Source organism: Pseudopodoces humilis, chromosome 1 (genome assembly GCF_049639895.1).
Source record: "Pseudopodoces humilis isolate 2021_Gansu_Grassland_sample_001 chromosome 1, ASM4963989v1, whole genome shotgun sequence".
NCBI classification, from domain to species: domain Eukaryota; kingdom Metazoa; phylum Chordata; class Aves; order Passeriformes; family Paridae; genus Pseudopodoces; species Pseudopodoces humilis.
Genome location: NC_142200.1, coordinates 38,946,178 through 38,966,788, shown reverse-complemented (window position 1 = coordinate 38,966,788; position 20,611 = coordinate 38,946,178). Strand labels below are relative to the sequence as shown.

Genomic DNA, 20,611 nt, shown 5'->3' with positions numbered 1-20,611 from the left:
CTACAGCAGGTAGAACAGTATCTTCCCTAGAAAACCTTTTGTAGGTGTGAGGTTTAAGTTCAGGGTCAAGGAAAAGCTCTCACCTCATTTCCCCATACAGAATGAGTACCTACAGTTACATCTCTGCATTGTCTTGCTGCAAACCCAAGTGAAAATCCCATAGTGTTCCCACCCCATCACATCTTTAGCCACCACCAAGGGCCACTTAAATGCAAAAACCTTGCATTATAAGCTGTAAGAAGGATCACTTAATTTTCTGCTTGGTTATCACTTCTATTTGAGGGTCACTGGTTAACCCAGGACAAGTTATTGTGCAGTCTAGATTAGATGAACATGGAATCATAGAATGGTTTGGGTTGAAAGGGACATTAAAGATCATCTGGTTCCAAATCCTCTGCCATGGGCAGGGACACCTTCCACTAGAGCAGGTTGCTGAGAGCCCCCTCCAACCTGACCTTGAATACTCCACAGGACGGGGCATCCACAGATTCTCTGGGAAATCTCTCACAGTGTCTCACCACCCTCACAGGAAATAATTTCTTCCTGATATCTGATCTAAATCAGCTCTGTTTAATTTTACAGCCATCACCCCTTGGCCTTGTGAGAAGGCCCTCTCCAGCCCTCCTGTAGGTACTGTAGGTACTTTAGGTACTGTATAGGTGGTCTAACATCTCCCCAGAGCCTTCTCTTGTCGAGGCTTAACTCAGAGCTTTTCCCCACAGGGCAGGTGTTCCATGCCTCTAAATCATCTTCAGAGTTCTCCTCTGGACCTGCTCCAAAATGTTAAGTAGGAGCCTGTTCTCCCTCTGCTAAAACATGTATTAGAAGAATAAGAAGATTCAAATATATTTTATAAATACTGGTATTTCATCTGGTACATTAGGAGGTTAAGAAACACTAAAGATTTAACTAATCTTAAGAGAAAAACTGGGATTTTAAAATTACTATTTGCTTCACAAAATTAAAGTCACCTGTGAGAATTCAAACATTCAACACATTGCACTATAAAAGCATGTATGATGAAAGGATGGATCTTGTCATAAGATAACAAATCAGTTAATAAAATATTCAAAATAGCATCTGAGATTTGCGATGCACAGTACAATGGTAGGTATTGGACTTACTTTTTTTTTAATTGCAAGCTATAAGCCCATGAATTGGATCACTACAAGATATTTTAAACCATTTTCCTCACACTAACAAAAAGACCTTTATAAAAAGGTCAGGTTTAGCCATCTTCTCACTTCCTTCAACATAAAACCAACATTATTAAAAGCAGGTGAAGCTAGTGCAAACAAGTTTGCATTTACAAGTAAGAGCACTCAAACATGAGACAACTGATCCAGTACAAATTTACAAGAACAAAAAAATATTACCTCTGCACTGAAGAAAAGCTTCAAACATGCAACTGTAGTACATCACTTTTGAGACTAACTATAAAATCTTCCATCTCTCAATTAATGCTCAGATCAACAAGACTTGAAACACCCACACATTTTCACTTCCCTGGTCACCCAAAAGTCTGACGATAAAACGTAAGTAATTTCCATTTGCAAATTAATCTTTCCATTCTTACTAGAAAAACCAGGTGAGATTCCTTTCACACCAGAAATTCCCCCTTTTTCATGCCTCCACACATTTTCCGTTGTTTCCGAAGTACTTTTCCAAGAAGCAAAGGAAGTTTAGAGGTGAACACATTAATTAATTTTATCTCAAATTCTTATTCTAATTTGTTTCTTCATTTTGTTTAATTTAATCAGTTTTTGTTTCTCATGAGAGACACTGACACCTTGAAGCAGAGATATAGTTAAATGTTGTAATTGAAACAAATGCTTAAAGTTTATTTAGGAAAAAGCACACAGAACTGATCCAACATGTAAGCCCCTAAACTCAGTGAATATGGAATAAAGAGATAATTGCAAACTGGTACAAGACACTACCTACAAATTTTATACTAATATACACCATGTAGTAAAAGATCATTGTCAACAACAAACAATCTATGATAGAAGGCAAAGTTATAAGACACATACAACAGATCTCAAGAGGTTATGTGTTCAAAGAAACAAACCTTGAAGTTTAAGTAGTACTACTTTCAGTGTTATACTCCAAATTCCAGTGCAGTCAGATTTACCTGTCCTTTAAAGAACACTGAAAATTAACAGGCAAAGGAAGAAAAGTAGATGAAGCACAGAATAAAGTAAGGGTGAAATTTTCATATTCTCTTTTTTCTAACATTTAACTCTTGCATCCTGGTTATTAAAGAAGTAAGCTACCAAAAAATATTTGATAGTCTTGAATTTCTGCAATCTCTAGCTTGGTTTAGCCGACTGAGGATGCCATGAGAAGATGCCTTTCTTTGACAAAAAACAAAATAAAAATATTGATTTTATTTTTCTCTATCTAAACATAAGCCTTGAGTCCCATACTTTGGATAATGAAATTGAAAAGCTAGTTCTAAAGGAATCCTTCAAAAAGTCTGCCACTTGACTCAACACACTCAAAAGACATTGCCAACATATAAGATTTACAGACAAATCATAAAGATACAACAAATAGTTAAACAAACAAGTTCCCAGGACAGGCAGCAGATAGAATAGCTTGATTGAACAAATTGATTACTTTTGCCAGCCTTATGTTGCATTTCTGCTAGAGGTTTAGTAACCTGGAGAGAAGTTATTAGACTAGATTAGTTAGTTATTAGACTATAAGTTATTAAACTAGAAAGACCGGGTTTACTAATTTATTGTGGCTTTACAAGAAGATATTTGAATTACACAATTTGATAGTTGAATTGATCGAATATTCCCAATTCTAAGCAGGTTAAACTAACCCTTGAAAACATTTTCTTCTAAGTGTTACACTCCACAGATTAATTATTTCTGGAACCTCTGAGCAGTACACATAAAGTGGCAACACCACGACAAGGTTGCAACCATGTGACTAGTCTCCATCTAATCCAGTGTGAGATAAAGCTGGAACACCCACCCTTTAACCCATTCCAGCTGTGTAGGCCTGTCTTTCTCACAAGGCACTCAGGGTATTCTGGTGAGACAGTACTTTTTGTTTATTTAACTCTTAAGTGAATTGCAGTGAATTGCTTTTTACAAACAAGCTCCCTTGAATGTGATTACTACAGTGTCACATTAACACTGGTGGTGGCTGGGAGAAAAGCAAGTGGAGCTCCACAGGGACCACCACAGGTGCATTTGCCTCCCCAAAGAGCCACAGTCACACAAGCCAGGAAAGAAAATAAAGCCAGGCTTAAATCAGGCTGGAGTGATGCTAATATTTGGTTCCTGAAATGTAATTATTAACATGCCTTATTGCTGGATCCAAGGTTATAACACTGCACATTTTTATATATATTTTATATATAATATTATATATATATATAATGTGCTCATTATTATCATGCTCTTCACAAAAGTAAATAAAAAGAGAACAGTTATGCAAGTAGTAAAGTAAAAAACAAAGAGACATCTTCCTGGAGAGCTGGGCTGGGAAGACTGCCAAAGCTGGAGTGCTACCACTGGAGAACTGCTGGAGAACTTCTCTTTTGTCATTTGTTTACTGAACACAATTGTCTTCTTTGACTCAGTGGATTTATGCAATATGAAATATTCCAATTTATATATGGTATTAAAGAACATAAGATGTGTGTGTATTATACCAGTGCCTACCATGAGTAGTTTTAAAGGTAAGTCATCACAAACCAACAACAAAAAAAACAAAAACAAATGTATACAGCAGAATCAAAGCCACTTTGACCAAACCAAAGCCCAAACATTGACCAAGTTTGGGCCTCCAATACATCAAACTGAAGATTTTAGTAAATGATCTTTTTCAGTGGAACCATGGTGGTTTTCACCATGTATCTCCTTGACCTATAAATGTGGCTGTGGATCTCAGGAGAGAAGATACTGCAAACACCTCTGCAATTCTCAGTACTTAGTTTAACGGATTCCGCTTCATATAAACAAATAGAACAAAAGCTAACTATTAAGATAAACAAAATCTAGGACATTGTTTCTCTTTAATTATTCACAGTAAAGAGATGCTCAACATTCTGATGTACACATAATAATTAAACAGTCTCAATGGTTGTACGGAAGGATTATGAACATTACATGAGAGGTGCTTTGTGTTTCCAAATGGAGCCCTGTCATCAGCTGAATGCAGTAATATTAATAGACAATCTACAGATTATCTCATGATTACTGAAAACATTGCTCATAGTTTGGTTTAAAACCCTCCTTACAACATGAAATCCAGCATTAACATGAGTCTTCAAATTCAGACACCACAAGAACCTCCTTTCCTCTCAGCAAATTCCCTAGTTTTGTCCAATCTTGAAAGAGTTATTCCAGACTTCCAGTTCACAACTTCAAGCTATGAAGAAAGGTCAGATCAATAAGCTCTCATAACAAAGCTTAATTAAGCATTTGATATTAAAAGAAAATAAACTGAGAAATCCAATTCAATATGTGCCTTTCTAGTAGGGAGACAAAGCACAAGCCATTTTTCACTTATAAGATGCGCTATGAGCTAACATGCAGAGCCATTCTGTGAATTTAAAAGCTCACTTGACTGAACCTGGCAATGTGGTTTGAAAGCAGTTTTAAATTTAATCAGAAGATTTAGTTACTACAAAGAATTTTGTTGCTTACAACACTTAATAGCATTTTATGTAAGAATAACCAATAACAATAGTGTTTAACTGAATTTTCCTATTAGAAAATCAAATTTTTAAAGAACACTAATCAGAAGTAAATGATCAAAAAGTTACTTCTTTTGTGACATGTTTTTCAGCATAGTTAATGAAAACAAGCAATTTTTTTGAAAAAAGAAAACACAAACTGAGCAGAATATCTGATATTTTCCACTCTACCATGAACTCTAGAAATATTAAAAAGTGTTTCTGGAAAGAGTACAGATCTCATGACAGAAAACATGAGCACACTGTAAATTCCAGAGAGCATACGCCAAACAAAAAACTCCTCTACATGTAGCCTCTACAACTACATGGAGAGGAGTTTCACAAGAATACACATTTATGTGCAAATAAAACAATGGAGCACTCCACTAGATATCAAGCGTGCCTGTGATTAATTGGATTTTCGCCTAACTTGTCTCATTCTAGCTAGGAACTGTTATTTTAAAAAAGATAAAAATTAATCAGAGACACTATGTTCTCAAACTTTTAATTTAGTTAACTTCTGTTAACTACTGAAAGGGAATTGTAGGGATAATGAAGGATAATGAAGGCTAAGAACCAGGAGAAATAAATATAGTGGAAGTCATTATCCTGTAAGTATTATTTCCTGAATTTAAGCCTACTACTCTATTAAGCATTCCACACTTCAGTGTTGGGATAGGGGAAAAAATAAGGGGTGAGGGTGGGTGCAAACTTTGTGGCTGCCAGTTAACTACCACTACACCCTGCACTTCTCACTCCCAATTGCAGGCATTATACAGAAGCTATCTATAGAGTAAGAGTTTCTAAATATAGCATATTGCAAATCCAGGCAGCTTCAGATTTTTTATTGTCTCCCTACAGAATTCCTCAATTTAAAAGATGGAGAGCAAGTAATTTTGTCTGGGCTGTGCATTTAGAAAACCATGTATGAACCTGTTGCATATTCAAAGCTTGTACAGTTTGTTGCTTCATTCAGCATGCCTTTTATGAATTCCACATCCATACCATACTTGATCATGCGTAAGTGACACATCCTAACTCCCACTGTTTAGCCAACATACCCATACCTGCCAACATACTCATACTCTTCATGTTGGTGTCAAGGAGGAGATCAGGAGAGGAGCCTGCACCAGAGCAGGGGCTTGACAAGGATCTGCAGATCCATGGAAAGAGAAGCCCACACTGGAGCAGGTTTCCTGGTAGGCTGTGTGACACTGTGGAGGGACAAATGCTGGAGCAGCCTGTCCTTGAAGGACTGCACCCCACAGAAGAGTGACCCATGTTGCAATAGTTTGGAGAGGGCTGTTGCCCATGGGATGGACTCATGTTGGAGAAGTTCATGGACAATTAGCCCTGTGGCATGGGATTCCCATTATGGAGTAGAATTATTCCTCTCCCTAACCAGTGGGAGAAAACAATGTGTGGTGAACTGGCCATTACCCCCATTCCATCTCTCTGCAGCCCTCAGGGAGGAGGGAGAGCTGGGAAGGAGGGAGGAGTGGAGAGAAGACGTTTTTAAAGGTCTTATTTACTTCCCACTATCCTGCTCTGGTTTTGCTAGTAAAAAAATTCAATTAATTATCTCTAATTTGAGCCTGTTTTGCCTGTGACAGTATTTGGTGAGTGGTTATCTCCCAGTTCTTATCACAACTCAGGAATATTTCATTGTATTTTCTCTGCCCTGCCCAGCCGTGGAGGGGAATGATATAGCAGCTTTGGTGGGTGCATGCACCCAGGGTCAACCCACTACACAGGTTCTTACTACCAGCATAGGGTGCCATGACTAACACAATTCAAGTCAGATTGAAACTCAGGATTGATTCTCATGTATAGGCAGTAAGTGATGTTAAAAAGATAATTTTGCTCCTCTCTTCATCAAGAGCCTAATCATTTGACATGCAAATGTAACTGGAATATTTCAATTTAACTTATCTCATCTGAAAAGATGACAGCAGTTATTACTTTTGCCAACATAGCTTCACCATTTAAGAGAATGCCTGACAGTCTGATTTCCCCCCATTAATCCCTGACTTAAAAACCCCTAAGGGAAAGCCAGTTGAGCAGCCTGTAATGAACTACTCATATTACTTAGGAGTTAATTGTCTCTAAGTTGAGCTAACAGTCGAACGATACAGCTGTGTTTTAGGCAGAATGCTACTTCAGCTGCCCTATGGCACTCCCTCAATTCAAGTACCACAAGTTTTCTTTACACTGCTGGCTCCAGGCACTGCACTTGCACCAAGCCCCGTTGTGGCAGAGCAAAGCTTTATTTTCTAATCTTTCTCTCAGTTAGCCTTCAGGAAAATCTGACTACCTCTGTCACACATGTCACAGACAGTAATGACGAACTGTTCTGTGCCAGTTAAACTCAAGGGAAAAACCACAATTGCTTTGAGTGAAATGACTGTAATTCCAGAATAAGTGGAAGCAAGAGGAAAAATGTTTATTCTTTCCCCAGCTCTGAAGAGCAAGGGAAGCAAAACCTTCTTCAACCTTGTAGCTGCTGAATAACATATCTTATGACAATGCAAAGCTTAGTAAGTAGGCACTTAAACCACAGCAAGCAGCAGTCAGGGCACTCAGCTTGTCGGGTGAGAAGAGACAGCAATGAAACAGAAGAGCTCCCAACACTTATCAAATACCAGATCTGCACAAAGACAGATCTAGCTTCCCACATCCAAACAGTGTGTCATTTCCTGCACTAAACTAAAACTAAAAGTCTTTTTAAACTAAAAGTCCAGGCCAAGGGGAACACTACTTTGGCAAATAAGAGACAAGGACAATGTGTCCCAGAGCTTGTTCCACTATAAAATAAACAAGAAAACATTCCCTACAGAGATGACAATAAGAATGTGGAAGTGGTGCTAATTTACAGATTCTTTTTACTGACACCTCTGAAGATCTGAAAACTAGGTATTTTTGCCATCTCCCCTTCAGTCTCAAGTCTTAAAGTTCACAAATTGTGAAAAGTAGGCAGAGAAATGTTCATACCATTAAAAAATCAAAACAAATACAGAAGACCAGATGTGATGTTTTTAAAAGTAGTATTCTGTCACTGAAAGTGAGAAAAACCCAGGCTTGGCATTCAGGAAAACTATTACTACCAGTGAATTTTGTGCTGGAAAAAGACTAGATGTCTTCCTATCAGATTTTCAAGACATCAGAACAGACATGAAATAAAACCTGTCCCTACTGCAGAAGGCAGTATTAGTAACTAAACTCTCCATGCCATAATCTCTATTTAGTTGCAGCTGGTTTGTAATACTCAGAATGTTTCAAATATATCAGAACAGCACAGTGAGAAAAGAAATGTAGTAAACTGAGAAGCAGGGAGAAGCGTAATACACAATAATGACCAAAAATTAGATTGAACATGACCACGTGTTTAGACTCCATCTCCACACACTCAGAAATTCCATGTGATTTATCAAAGTATTCCTTACAGATGGAGAATATTAGCTGGATTTTTCATAGTAGGGTATTTAAACACGTTTCTCTTTTATAGAAAGTTCCCACAGCATGTGAGGGAGGAAGTAGGATAAAATGAATATAACATGCATGAGAGTTAAAACCTTAAAACCCATACTCTTCATAAGGAATGGGAGAAAATTAGTTTTGTTTTACCTATGATACACTGCAAAGAGAGACAATGGGAGCAAATTTGTCAACTTAGCCAGCCTGTCACAGCAAGGAGGTGACTTAACCTGTCAGAAAGAAAGTGCTTGGTAGACCTTGTTCCCCTGCCACTTTCACACTGCTAGCATCATCCCTATTCAGCCTTTCAAAAAGTTCACATTCTGTCATAGGTGAGAAAATTGACAGAAGTTATAGATATATCCAAGCACTAAGCTTTTCAAAAATAAAAGGTTGTTTAAATTCAAAATTAAATTAGTTTTTTGTATCCCAACACTTATGTTCCAATATACTCAGATGTACTGCTGCATTTTATCTTCCTTTAAGGCAATGCCAGACTGAAATTATGAGCTCTGGTGCACTCATAATTAATAACCAGATTAAAAACTCCTAATTAGTATTTTTAACTCTCCATGCTTTATGCTTAGCATACCTAATTTGTTTGCAACTTAGACAAAGCTGCTCCATGAATGCTGAAGTTTTTCAGAGCTTCAGCCCTTTAATGCTTCTCTATAAAGGTCCTGTGCTCTGTTGGAAAGGCAGCATCACCCACCAGCAAGTTCTGTGGCAGAACTTGACAAGACTTCAGGGCTATTAGAGAACTACTCAATCAGCCCATAAACTTCTGCTATTCCACAAATAGTTCAAATAAATTAATAGAATCACTACAGAATATCCTGAGTTGGAACAGAACCACAAGTGTTGCCCTGGAAATTGAAGCCTTCTGATCATGTTTTCATACTTTTAGTTACTTTCCGATGAAAGTTCTGTAAACATAAGTTGTCTATCACATTCCTTCTAAAAAATGTCTTTTGATGGTTGTTTCGCATGACCTGTGTGCTTGGGAAGGTGGTAACTTAATTATCCAATCCCTGGTCATTGTCAAGAATCTATAAATACTGGAATCAGAGAATAAAGAGATTGTTTTTTTCTGTTCTGACACTGAGAGGTGTTCGTGTGAATCATTTTGTGTCCTCTAGCGAAACACAAGAACCACCACGTCCAGTTCCTGGCCCTGCACAGGACCAGCCCAAGAGTCACACCACATGTCTGACAGCATTGCCCAAGAACTCTTTCAACTCTCTCAGGCTTGGGGCTGTGACCACTTCTCTTGGGATCCCGTTCCAGTGCTCAATCACCCTCTGGGTGAAGAACCTTTTCCTAATACTCAACCTAAGCTAAAATACATTGTTCAAGTGAGTTATTTGTGTGACATTCAACCATGTGAAAAAGCTACTCAATTCAACTGCTTCCAAAATACACAGAAAAACTAAGTTCTTACCATAAGCATCATGTTAATCTGCATAAAAACTGCTGCCTTAACACATAAAAATGTTTTTTCTCCCCTAAAGAAATCCACTGTCTTGAATCCTCTCTCCACAACAGAGATTTATCATGGTTAGTAGAATGTTAAAAAATCTTCACATACCAATTGTGAACCATCAGCTTCTGCACAGCCAGTAGTGCATTATAACGAACTTGCTGGTCTTCATGATGCATGTGGTTCATGACCAGCTGCTTACCACCAAGCTGTTCAATCACTCTGAAAAACAGGAGAGGAGCAAGTTTTTTGATATTACTTTCAATTCTGGGCAGCTATCCTATCCAACCACTTCACATTCAAGGCTTTAAGAGGTTAAGTTTAAATTATATAATATTTCTTTTATTAAAATTGTTTATTTGCCAAGATACACATCTCACCTGATGTGTTATAAATACAGATTATCTCCTGTAATAACTACCGATTTTTGTTAAAAAAGATAATTTAGGAATTCACATCACAAAGGGTTTAGCCTGGACTCCTGTTTGCTACTTTGAAATAAATAATCAAGAAAAGGACCTTTTTCAGAAAGGATTATTTGCTTTACAAGGATCTCTAAAAGGGTTCACAAGGGACAGCACTATCAATTATTAAGTAGGAGAGGCAGTGCTCTCCACCCTATAAATGGATCACAACCAGGCCACTCCATTCTTTGCAATAAAACCTCAATCTCTTCTGCCACTGCCTAATACAGAAAATGCTTGTAATCACACCTACACCTATTAAATCACCCACCTCGCACATATAGAGCTTTTTGACATTCAGACTGTACTAGAACCACAGCTACTCCTGTACAAGATGCAGAATTGGCTGTTAAGGTGCCATTCCCAGAAAAAGGATACACTTCAGCTGCATCTTTCACTACAAACTTCACCACCATAGTCAGGCACAGCTTTTTAACAGCAATACCAAATCCCCTATGAAATACTGATGAAACCTTGTATCGCATGTCATGAATATATTATTTCTTAATAAAAACAGCAGAAGGCAACACACTTAAAACCTGAAAAACTATCACCATCCAGATGACTTCACATGCAGCATTTCAGTCTGTCATAACAATAAGTTTGGAGAGAAATTGCAAGAAATATATAAGCTGATTTATTGACTTTCATATGCTTTTTTTACATCAGCTCTCTCACATGTCACTTAGTAGTTAAACATGCTATCCTGGGAAGACACTACCATTCGCTTTAGGTTTAACCTGATGTTGTCCTGCCATTGCATTAGCTATCAGAATGTAATACTCTTCTTATCATGGCCAGATTAATGCATTGCAGCTGCACCATACAATGTATTTTTGCAAACTTCAGAACAGGTATGAAGACATAGCATGGAGATGAAACAGAGAATTTTCAATTTAATTTTTTAACTCAGTCAAATCCATCCTTAAGACCACAGGGAATATTATTTCCCAAAAATTTTAAAACATTTGTTTCATAAAGCAGGAAAGGATTCAGAAAAGTGCAATTGTTTCAAGCAATCCTTGCCAAGAATTCAAGAAGTCATTAGTTAATGTAATAGATTTGAAAAAACCTTTATGTCTGCCTTATGCTGCCTCACCTTTTTAATGAGTTAAATATAAAATCACTGCACACAAAGGCAAGAATATGAAACACAAATAATAATTTTTTCTTTATTAAAGGACTTATTTAAACCACTGGATTTTTAGGAATTGAAAGGATGTGAAAAAGGCATTAAACTCAAAAGCTTCCTTATGCTAGAAGAATGCGAGAACCAAAATGAAAGGTTAAAAGCCTATAATCACAAATGGTAATAGGCTCTTTCAGATGACAATACATCACTGAAATTATGGCTGAGAACATGAAGAGTTGAAGAACAGCATTATCATTCTTGCATAATGCTGCCTACAGGTACAAATCACTTCCCAGCCATGGGTTTTCAACTACCCATGGGTCTAAACAGTGAAGAAGGCCCACAGTGAAACACATTCCTTCAAGTTCTAAATGTGTCCAAAACACTGCATCTAGTTTCCCCCTCTCCTCAACTGCTGCTTACTTTCCAGAATTAATAAAGCCCAGTGGAACAGTTATAAGTGCACATCTTCTGTTCCTCATAACATCAGTGCTCTAAGCCAAAATAGTGGCATTTCAAAAAAGTTTCTGGATGCTGAAGATTCAGGTTTTAACATGACCCATTTAGAGGGAGAAAGAAGACACAGAAAATAAAAACAAATACAATTTAGAATGTTATAGCAGAAAACAAATATAAAATCCACACTACTTATCTGAAAGCCAGGGTGAAAAAGGGAATGTAAGTTTTTTTTCCAAATCCTGAGCTAAGGAAGAGAATGTCTCTAGATCTAGATGTCTATCTCTTATACATGTAAAACACAAAGCCCACGTTCATAGCATTCAAGAAATTCGTTGATCGTACATAACAATAATCCTTGGGCAACAAGGAAGCTGTGCTAGAGGCCTGCTTTTATTTTTAGTGACAGAAAGTACCAGTGCTATACCTTATTTCTCCTGCTACACTTTCAGAAAATGCATCTTGGTGAGCCTCATCAGAAGCCCACAGTGCCATTGTCTCAACAATTTGGTCCACGATGTGTAATTTTAATAGCAACTTAAAATTTTTTAAGCACTGGAGAACAGTCATGCAAAAACGCAGTAATTGCATCAGACAAAGGGAAAGGTTAGCCAGAACTAACTAGGTAGCTCTAAGTCTTCACTGTGTGCAGCAGGTGAAGTCAAATAGTTTTAGTATCCAATTCATTTCTGCAACCTTCAAAGGCTAAAGGATGATCCAGTTAAGAGTTGACAATAAACACTTATCAGAAACAAAAGTGTTTAAAGACACCTGAATTCTTCTACTCCTCTAAACCAATGAAACTGTATCTATCCTTAAAGTGACTCATGCAACAGGAGTGTGAAATATCAATCACGTGTGGGAGCAGTACATGACTATACACCAAAAAAACATAAGAAATGCTGCAAGTGATCCATAATCCATAGGTATTTTAAGCTTTTAGTTAGTTCCAAAATTGTTGAAGTCATAGTTGGTTTAAATACACTGGATTACAAATAAAATTCTTTAAAAGAAAGGTGTTAATTTCAGTTTGTTCAATGGAACAGAAAGCTAAATAAGCCAAGTCTGTAAACAGAAAGCAGCTCAAGTATTAGAATTTGAGATAAGAATGTGGATTAGAACCAGGAATCTAGAATCTAGGACTCTTTCTATTTGCTGATGACCACTCCTTTTGAAGGTTGGTGCATTGTTGTATAGGCTTAACAGCCTGGGAGATGAGTGGAGCTGGACTCCTAACAGCTATACATTTTCCCAACTACAGACAGAAGCATACAGGTCCTATTTATCCACTCTTCTGATTTCATAGCTTTAGTTCAGCAACTGTATGGCCATACCAGCCCACACATTCAGGTAAATGCATGCAAGCTGTTTAAAGATTATGGCAAACATGTAAAAAAATTATTTCATACAAAGAGCAGCTCAAAGCAAGAACAACCACTATTAGCCAGTCCTCCAGCTTTGCCACTTGCAGGCAGCACTATTAGTTTCCACTTTACTGAAGGATATCTTACTTCTCCTCCAAATACCATTTTAGTTCTTACAAGACTGCAAGGGCTGTGAGTACTTCTGGAGTCAACAAATCTTCCTAGCATACATATGGCCTGAAGTTTCAGTGAATTGTCCATGAGTCCACTACTGTCAAGACAACAGTCTGCACAAGAAGTGTTCATGAAATTCCCAACAAGACTAGAAGGCTGTTCTTATCTATTGAGCTGGTTTTAGCTGAGGTAGTTATTTTTCCTCTTTGTACTAAAACCAGTGTTGATTTCATTATTGCTGAGCAGCATTTGCACTGCATCAAGGCCTTCTCTGCTCCTCACCCCACCAGCAAGGGGGCTGGGGCTGCACAAGGACTTGGAAAGGACACAGCCATGGCAGCTCACCCCAACTGACCAAAGGGATATTCTATACCATATGGCAACAGGCTCAGCACACAAAACTGGGAGAAGAAGGAGGAAGGGGGGACCATTCAAAGTGATGGTGTTTGTCCTTCCAAGTACCCATTATGCATGATGAAGACCTTCTTTCCCTGGGATGGCTGAATACCTGCATGCCCATAGGAAGCAGTGAATTAATTCCCTGTTTTGCTTTACCTATTCAATTGTCTATCTCAACCCACAAATTTTCTCACTTTTGTTTGTCTCCCCCATCCTTCTGTGTGGAGACAGCAAGTGGCTGTATGGACCTCTAGTTGCCTGCTGGGGTTAAACCATGACATCCATTACACCCTATGCAGAAACCAGGAACAGACTGCTTCTTTGCTACAAAAATTAAGTCAGATGTGCCTCTGTGTGAGTGATGAGCCAGATTCCTGCAAAAACCAAAGGCTTCTTTCTGCTTCAGTGTTTTCTACCTTAGAGGTACAGTTACTCAGTAAACATCTTTGCTCACACGTTTTTAAAGCAGGAAAATATAGCAATGTCTGTGTGTATTCCAACAGGAATTTTGATTTATCATGAACATGAAAGCTTTCACCAAGATGTGTATTTGTGTAGTTAAACATGCTTAAATGGAAGAGTGACAACTGAATCTGTGCATTGCTGAAATTACAACAGCAATTGTTAGTGGAAAAAAACTCTGTTGTCTTTAAGTCACAAAGCAGTATTTATCATTGTTGGAACAGTCCATGTCTACCCCAAGTCAAATAATTACAGTCCAATTAGTCATAACAGAGAGGAAAAAATATATGTTGATTAAACTCTTGGTAGTTTCTTCTGGTGCCTGGCTTCTGCTTTAGTCTAAACCTTGCATTCAATACTTACTCTAAACATTGCTTCTCTTCATGGTTAAGAGACACTGAAATATATTAAGTCAAAGATCCAGTTTGCAGCTTCTCATCTGATCTAGTTTGTGTTTTCTTATCTTCCCAATAAATAAAACTTAAGCATAACCTGCAATCCCTTTGAAGCATATTTTAATATAAATAAGCAGAAAATGCCACAGGCACTGTACATACTCCCGCTACTCTCTAGGATAACAACATACTGGCATATTCCTACCGTTTCCCACGGGGATAGTGTCGTACATATTCTCCCACATCATGAGCAGCTACAGCCAGCACCTGTGGATCATCAGAAACCTCCAGAAGTTTTGTCAGGATTCTAGGAAAGAATTTGAAACAATAAAGTCCCAGGTTTTGGGTTGGTTTTTATTTCTTTGCTTTGGTTTTCTTATTTGTTGAGGGTTTTGTAATAATTGACAAAATAACAAAGCCCATAAGCATAAAAATGTTTCACAAGCCATCCAAACAGTAAAGCTAGAACTTTTTTTAGATATGCAATTGTACTTAATGAAACTGAGAACCTGCCCTAGTTAACAGAATTATTTAAAGTATTCACTTAGAGTCAGTTCAGTGAGCTACATACACAATAACTATACCCAAGGGTTACAAAATCTCTTCTTTTTCTATACTTTGGCTTCAAGACCAACAGTTCTGAGTTCTAGATAAGCTTCATTAAAAAGCAGTTCTGTCCTAACTCAAAGACAGATGAAAGCAATACCACCTTGTAAATTACTCCAGTGCCACATGTTATTTTCTTAGCATGCATAGAAACACACAGCTGTAAGAAGCAGAAAACAGCTTCTAGACTCTTAATACCGTCTGCATTTTTTAATTAAGTAGTTAAACAACTTTCAGTGGAAAACAGCTACAAATAACAATGTTCTCTAATCAGCAATGAGAAGAGGGGAAAATGACACAGATTATGAAGGTTAGGCACAGTTGAACAGGTTAAATATATAGATCACTGGAAAATTAGAGTATTCTATGCTTAGTGAGATGACAAATGTGTTCTAATCAGAGAAAGTTAGAAACAAGCTGAAATAGGTAGGTTAAAAATTCAACTGGAATTAAAAAAAGGAACATTCTAGTAAAATTAAATTACCACAGCCACTGTGTCCCTAGAGGCCAGAAAGTGACAGAAAAAGCACTTCTCAAATGAAAAGAACTACTTTAGACAAGAAGAGGAAGCAGAAACTTGAACGATAACACTAAGCAGAAGACACCAAAGATCCATATAATGATGTTGAACAAAATACAAGTCCAACATCAAAGTAGGCAGTAATGGCAGAAGGTATGAAAACAATTGTTTAACAGTAGTGTAAGAGTACTAGATTTGGAAAACTAATAAGCAGACAGATAAGGAAAAATTATATGGCTCAAAGCAAATAAAGACTGTCTTTCAAATGCCTTACAAGGCAAAAAATGAAGTTCTGAGGTGCAAGAATCTCCCCATTATGTTGTGGTGGAGGGTGGACAGATTTTCTGTGGATTGGTTTGATTGGTTTGGTGTTGCGGCGTTGAGTTTTGGGGGGTTTTGCGAGAGCTGGGGGTGTGTTAAAGGAACTACTGAAGATCACCGTCTTTGTAGCAGCACAAGAAATTAAGTCCCAGAACCAGAAGAAATAAATACAGCAAAACATTGTAATCACTACAGGGAATACCAAGCTTCAACTTCATGCCGCAGCTGTCAGCATTTAAAATTTTTAAGTCTATAATCCTACATGTTCAGCAATATCCACTCAGGGAAGAATTTATCAGACAGTTTTGGTGAGGTGTTAGGCCAGTTGAAATGCACATAAAGCTCGGGATCACCTTGCTCTTGCCATGTCTTCTAACATCTCACATGGTCCATTTGACCCCCTGATTTTTGTTAGAACTGGCACTTATTAGCAAGCCCTGAACTGAAAGAACACCACGTGTTGTCAGTTAATGACAGTGAACACAGAACAGCTAAGAGCCAGGCATCATTTCAGGACATAGTTTCAGACTGCCAGACAGACAGTCCTTGACTGCAAATAAATACGAGTTCAAGTTCACTTCATCTAACAATCTATGTACTCCAAATACAGTCCCAATACAAAATAAACACATTGCAACATAATGCATTGAGTTATATCTTTCATGGAACAGTACCACAACTTTCAGCTCCCAGATATTCAAGACAGGAGTTCATCTCTCAGATCAACATCACCACACAATACAAAACTAAGATTAAGATACAGTAAAAATATTTTTAATGTTTTAGCAAGTCAAGCTAAAGATATTCCCTCTATCATAAATACATTTTGACCAGTAAAAGCAAATAAAAAGTTCTGGTTTCAAACAGAACGAACTACACATTCTGACATAAACAGGATGTTTTGACTTGCTTTCATTCTTAACACTACTTTGTATTAAAATGTAAACCCTATATTAGATTCAGGTTCATTTAAACACAGAAAATATTAAAGGATCACATGATTCAAGACTTGAAAACTTACTTGAGTAGTTCATAATTCTTCTCATTTAGTCTTACAGCATTCTCCCGCCAAAACTTCTCAGATTTGTGCACAGGACTCCACTCCAGTCTTCCGGACTTGAGCTCAGAGCTGTATTCATCAAAGGAGCTGCAACACAAGACCTAAATGAGATACTGACCAAGCTTATAAGAACACTTTGAACCATATGCCCAAGCCTGTTCCTAACAAAGCTGGAGTTCAAATTGCTATGACATATTTGGAAGCCAGTGCTCTGCAGAATATGAGAATTTTTCCGTGTCTCACCATTTTGTAAGTAAGAAAATCAATGACAGGCAAGAAAAAATTGTTTTCAAACACAACTCTATCTGCCCCAAAACACTATTACCGGGGGGAAAAGAAAAGCCCAAGCAACACAAATGCAACATTTTGGGATTTAATTCTCAATTTTGCTGGCTTTTTGTGTTTTAACTTCCCCAGTCAAGGATTTCAGTGTTTATCTTCCATCCACTTAAATCTTTGACACTATCTACAATATGCACTTCAATTTAGGTGCAAGACCAAGAACTAGGTAAACGCTAGCAAAAACTTGAGTAAATCTGGACAGTAGAACATATTCTAATCAGGTGGACTTCAATTTTGACTGGAAATCCTTTAAGATCGCTTTTGAGTCCTTTAACAATTTCTCACAAAGATCACAGGTTTATTGAAGGATTTATTTTCTATTCAGCTTCTAAATACTGATATACAATAGGAAACTGACAACCAGCACATCTCTGTATGCTCTATCTTACTAAATAGCATTTACATACTACAATTCTGTAGATATTTTAGCCTTACAAAAGAAAAAGGTTCTACCAACATTCACATAACTGCATTTTTTAAAGAGCACAATGCAAAGCATACCTAAGGTCCTGCACGCTCTCACCAAGCTTGTCCAGTAGAAATTTGATATCTTCACTGATGTCTTCATCATCATATTTCTGCTGATCCAGATTCTCTAGCTGCTTTAAAACCTTACACTGAATCATGGCAAGAGCATATTCTTGGCGAGTTTCTCTCTCAGTAGACTTCTCTAACAAATTCTAGGGAAGTAAAGATGTACTTATTTTGTTTAAGAACATGCTACTTTGAAACAAAGCAGTATTTTAAAGAAATTCTTACTGAAACTTTTTAATTTAGTAAGCGACAGAATTGAACACGTCCTGAAATAATCTCTTTCTTCAATAATAGAAAGTATTAATTCACCTGTTTTGAATATTTTCTACATGAAACTGTGGTGACTAAAAAGACTGTTCAAAGAAAAAGGGCAGGCTTATATCCCAAATACCAAACCTTCACCATAAACAACCACTTTTATCTTGGATTATCATTTTAGCTTCCTGTGCAGCAATAGCATAAATCAGAGAGTCTTTAAAAAAAATAACCTGAAGTCTTATTTCCAATTCAAAGTTACCATCTGGGTTAGATCAGCTCTTTTCAAGTTTGGGAATATTCCAAGTAGACATTTTTATTTAAACAAAAGCTTGTTGGTAAGATTGGAATTATAAGCAGAGAATGCAGTAGTCATGTTCCAATATCATTTATTCATTACATTTCTACTCAATTTAATCAGTTTTCAAATATATTTTTCAATCAGAGTTGGCCACCTGCACTTTTTGATAAAGCTGAAAACATGAATTTCATATAAAAGACAAAGTCCTTAATAAACAGAACATGTATTCATATAAATAAGACTTAACATCTGCCAGAAATAAGCAGCGAAACTATATACAAGGAATTTGAAGGCATCATTCTTGTCACAGAACTATTACACTTGAGGTTTCTTTGATATCAGACATCCTATGAATTACTGAGGCAGAACACCGCAAATCAATTTTAAAACTTGCAAACTAAATATAAGTCATATTACTGCTTTTAATGGCCATATACAATTAGCTTTAATGTGCAAAAAAATGCCAACCCAGTTTCTATTTCAGTGAGAGAACTAAAAGGTAATTTGCAGAAAGTAATGCTAATTTACTTAGAGTTAGAACTGCTAATGAGAGCAAATGAAAAAGTAATGAATCTTAAATAAGACAATTCAACAGGTTCAAGGAGCAGGTGGATAAAGGTTCCAAAGAACTCCTAGTTAAGATAATTGCAAGGAGATGTCAAAGTTATTCCAAATATTACTACCTATTACTACCATAGTGAGATACTCAAGCTTTTCATTGTGAATTTGAAAGGATATGTTAACAAAGTAAAAACACTAACATATGACTATATAGAATGGATCAGTAAACTATTCAGTAATAAAAACCAAAATCCTAAGATGTAAGTCTAGTTCTAGGCAGGAAACAGGCACAGATGGGAATAAAAGTGTGAAAAATGAGGGGATAAAATAATAGGTAGAGAAAATAGTAGATTCAAAGATAGAGGAGTGCCCAATACTTGTTGCTTCATAGAAAAAATTATTACACTTGCAGCTATACACCTCAGACAATTAACTTGACAAAAAAGTGAACTACATCAAATTACATCAAAATAGGAGAAATCAAGTAGTAGATAGGACATCCAAATTGACAAGACTAATGGAGCACCTTCAGCAATGCACAGACAGATTTGGAGAATCATCAAGCCTAGTCTTCAATGCCCTTCCCCCCCATAAACTGATACGGTGGCATCTCATATAGGAAAAGGACTACTTTGCCTCTGCTACCTATATTAATTTTGCTTCATAAGTCACAGCTCTGATGTCTAGCTTCTAATCTATTATGTTCCTGGCTGCCAGTTAACAACTCATCTTCACGTCAACACGAGTCCTTAATGCTGGAGAAAGGAAAACAGGTAAGTTACACTCCCCCAAGCCTGTAACAGAAACAACTTATTCCTTCTTAGCCTTTATTTAAGAAAAAAACTTAGCTTCACTTTGGTCTCCTCTTGCAAAACACACTACATCTAAGAACTAGCATTAGTAAATCTAAGAACTATTATTTCTCCTACTTTTTATGACCTCAGAATAGAAAGAAACTGGATATTAACTGCTGAGCTTCTCAGCTTTTCTCTTTTTTTTTTTACAATTTGTCTTGCTATATGTCCCTGCTTAATCCTAAATTAAGATCTTTAAGAACACTGCAACACCTTCAGAGTAAGAATAGTATGATTACAGCAAGAATATACAGTAAGAACAGCACCTACTGAACACCTCATACCACTGTATTCCTTCAATAAGACAAACAGCAGATTCTTATGATCTGGCTTATCCAGAAATCTTTCAGTGGCAGATGTTTTCAGATAGAGAGACAGAGCAAGCACCTTCACACAGCTTATCATTGTTAATCAGTAAGTCAGTAAGCAACAATTTCCCTCTCGCCATTCTAATGTGCTTGAAACACTACTAGAGCACAATCCACATCCAGGAAAACAAACAGCTTCCAAGACCTATATTTCCTACTCAGGATACCAAGTGCTGCTTGAAAACAGCAATACAAGTTGCTTCCTCTATTACTAACAAGACACTTGGCAAGCATACACATAAAACTAGTGGCATCCATGAACATAAAATGGTAATCTCACAGTGAAAATATCAAGTCTAGGTACTCAGTTCTTCCTAATTATCTTAAATAGGACCAGGAATTTTCAGGAAATGCAGACACAGTAAGCCAACTAATCACTCTTACATGGAT

The 20,611-nt window shown here is 37.1% G+C and overlaps 1 protein-coding gene across 4 annotated transcripts in view; it reads right to left on the bottom strand.

Annotated features, from left to right (window-relative positions):
- ATP6V1H (ATPase H+ transporting V1 subunit H) overlaps nt 1–20,611 on the bottom strand; it is a 49,603-nt gene that overhangs the window by 4,345 nt on the left and 24,647 nt on the right. For all 4 annotated transcript variants that reach the window (XM_014257833.2, XM_088063789.1, XM_088063791.1 and 1 more), the window contains 4 exons: nt 17,850–18,028; nt 16,968–17,093; nt 14,705–14,806; nt 9,762–9,875 (listed from right to left, as the gene is read on the bottom strand). In XM_014257833.2, the coding sequence (XP_014113308.1) occupies nt 9,762–9,875; nt 14,705–14,806; nt 16,968–17,093; nt 17,850–18,028 (521 nt within the window). The remainder of the gene's footprint in view (nt 1–9,761; nt 9,876–14,704; nt 14,807–16,967; nt 17,094–17,849; nt 18,029–20,611) is intronic.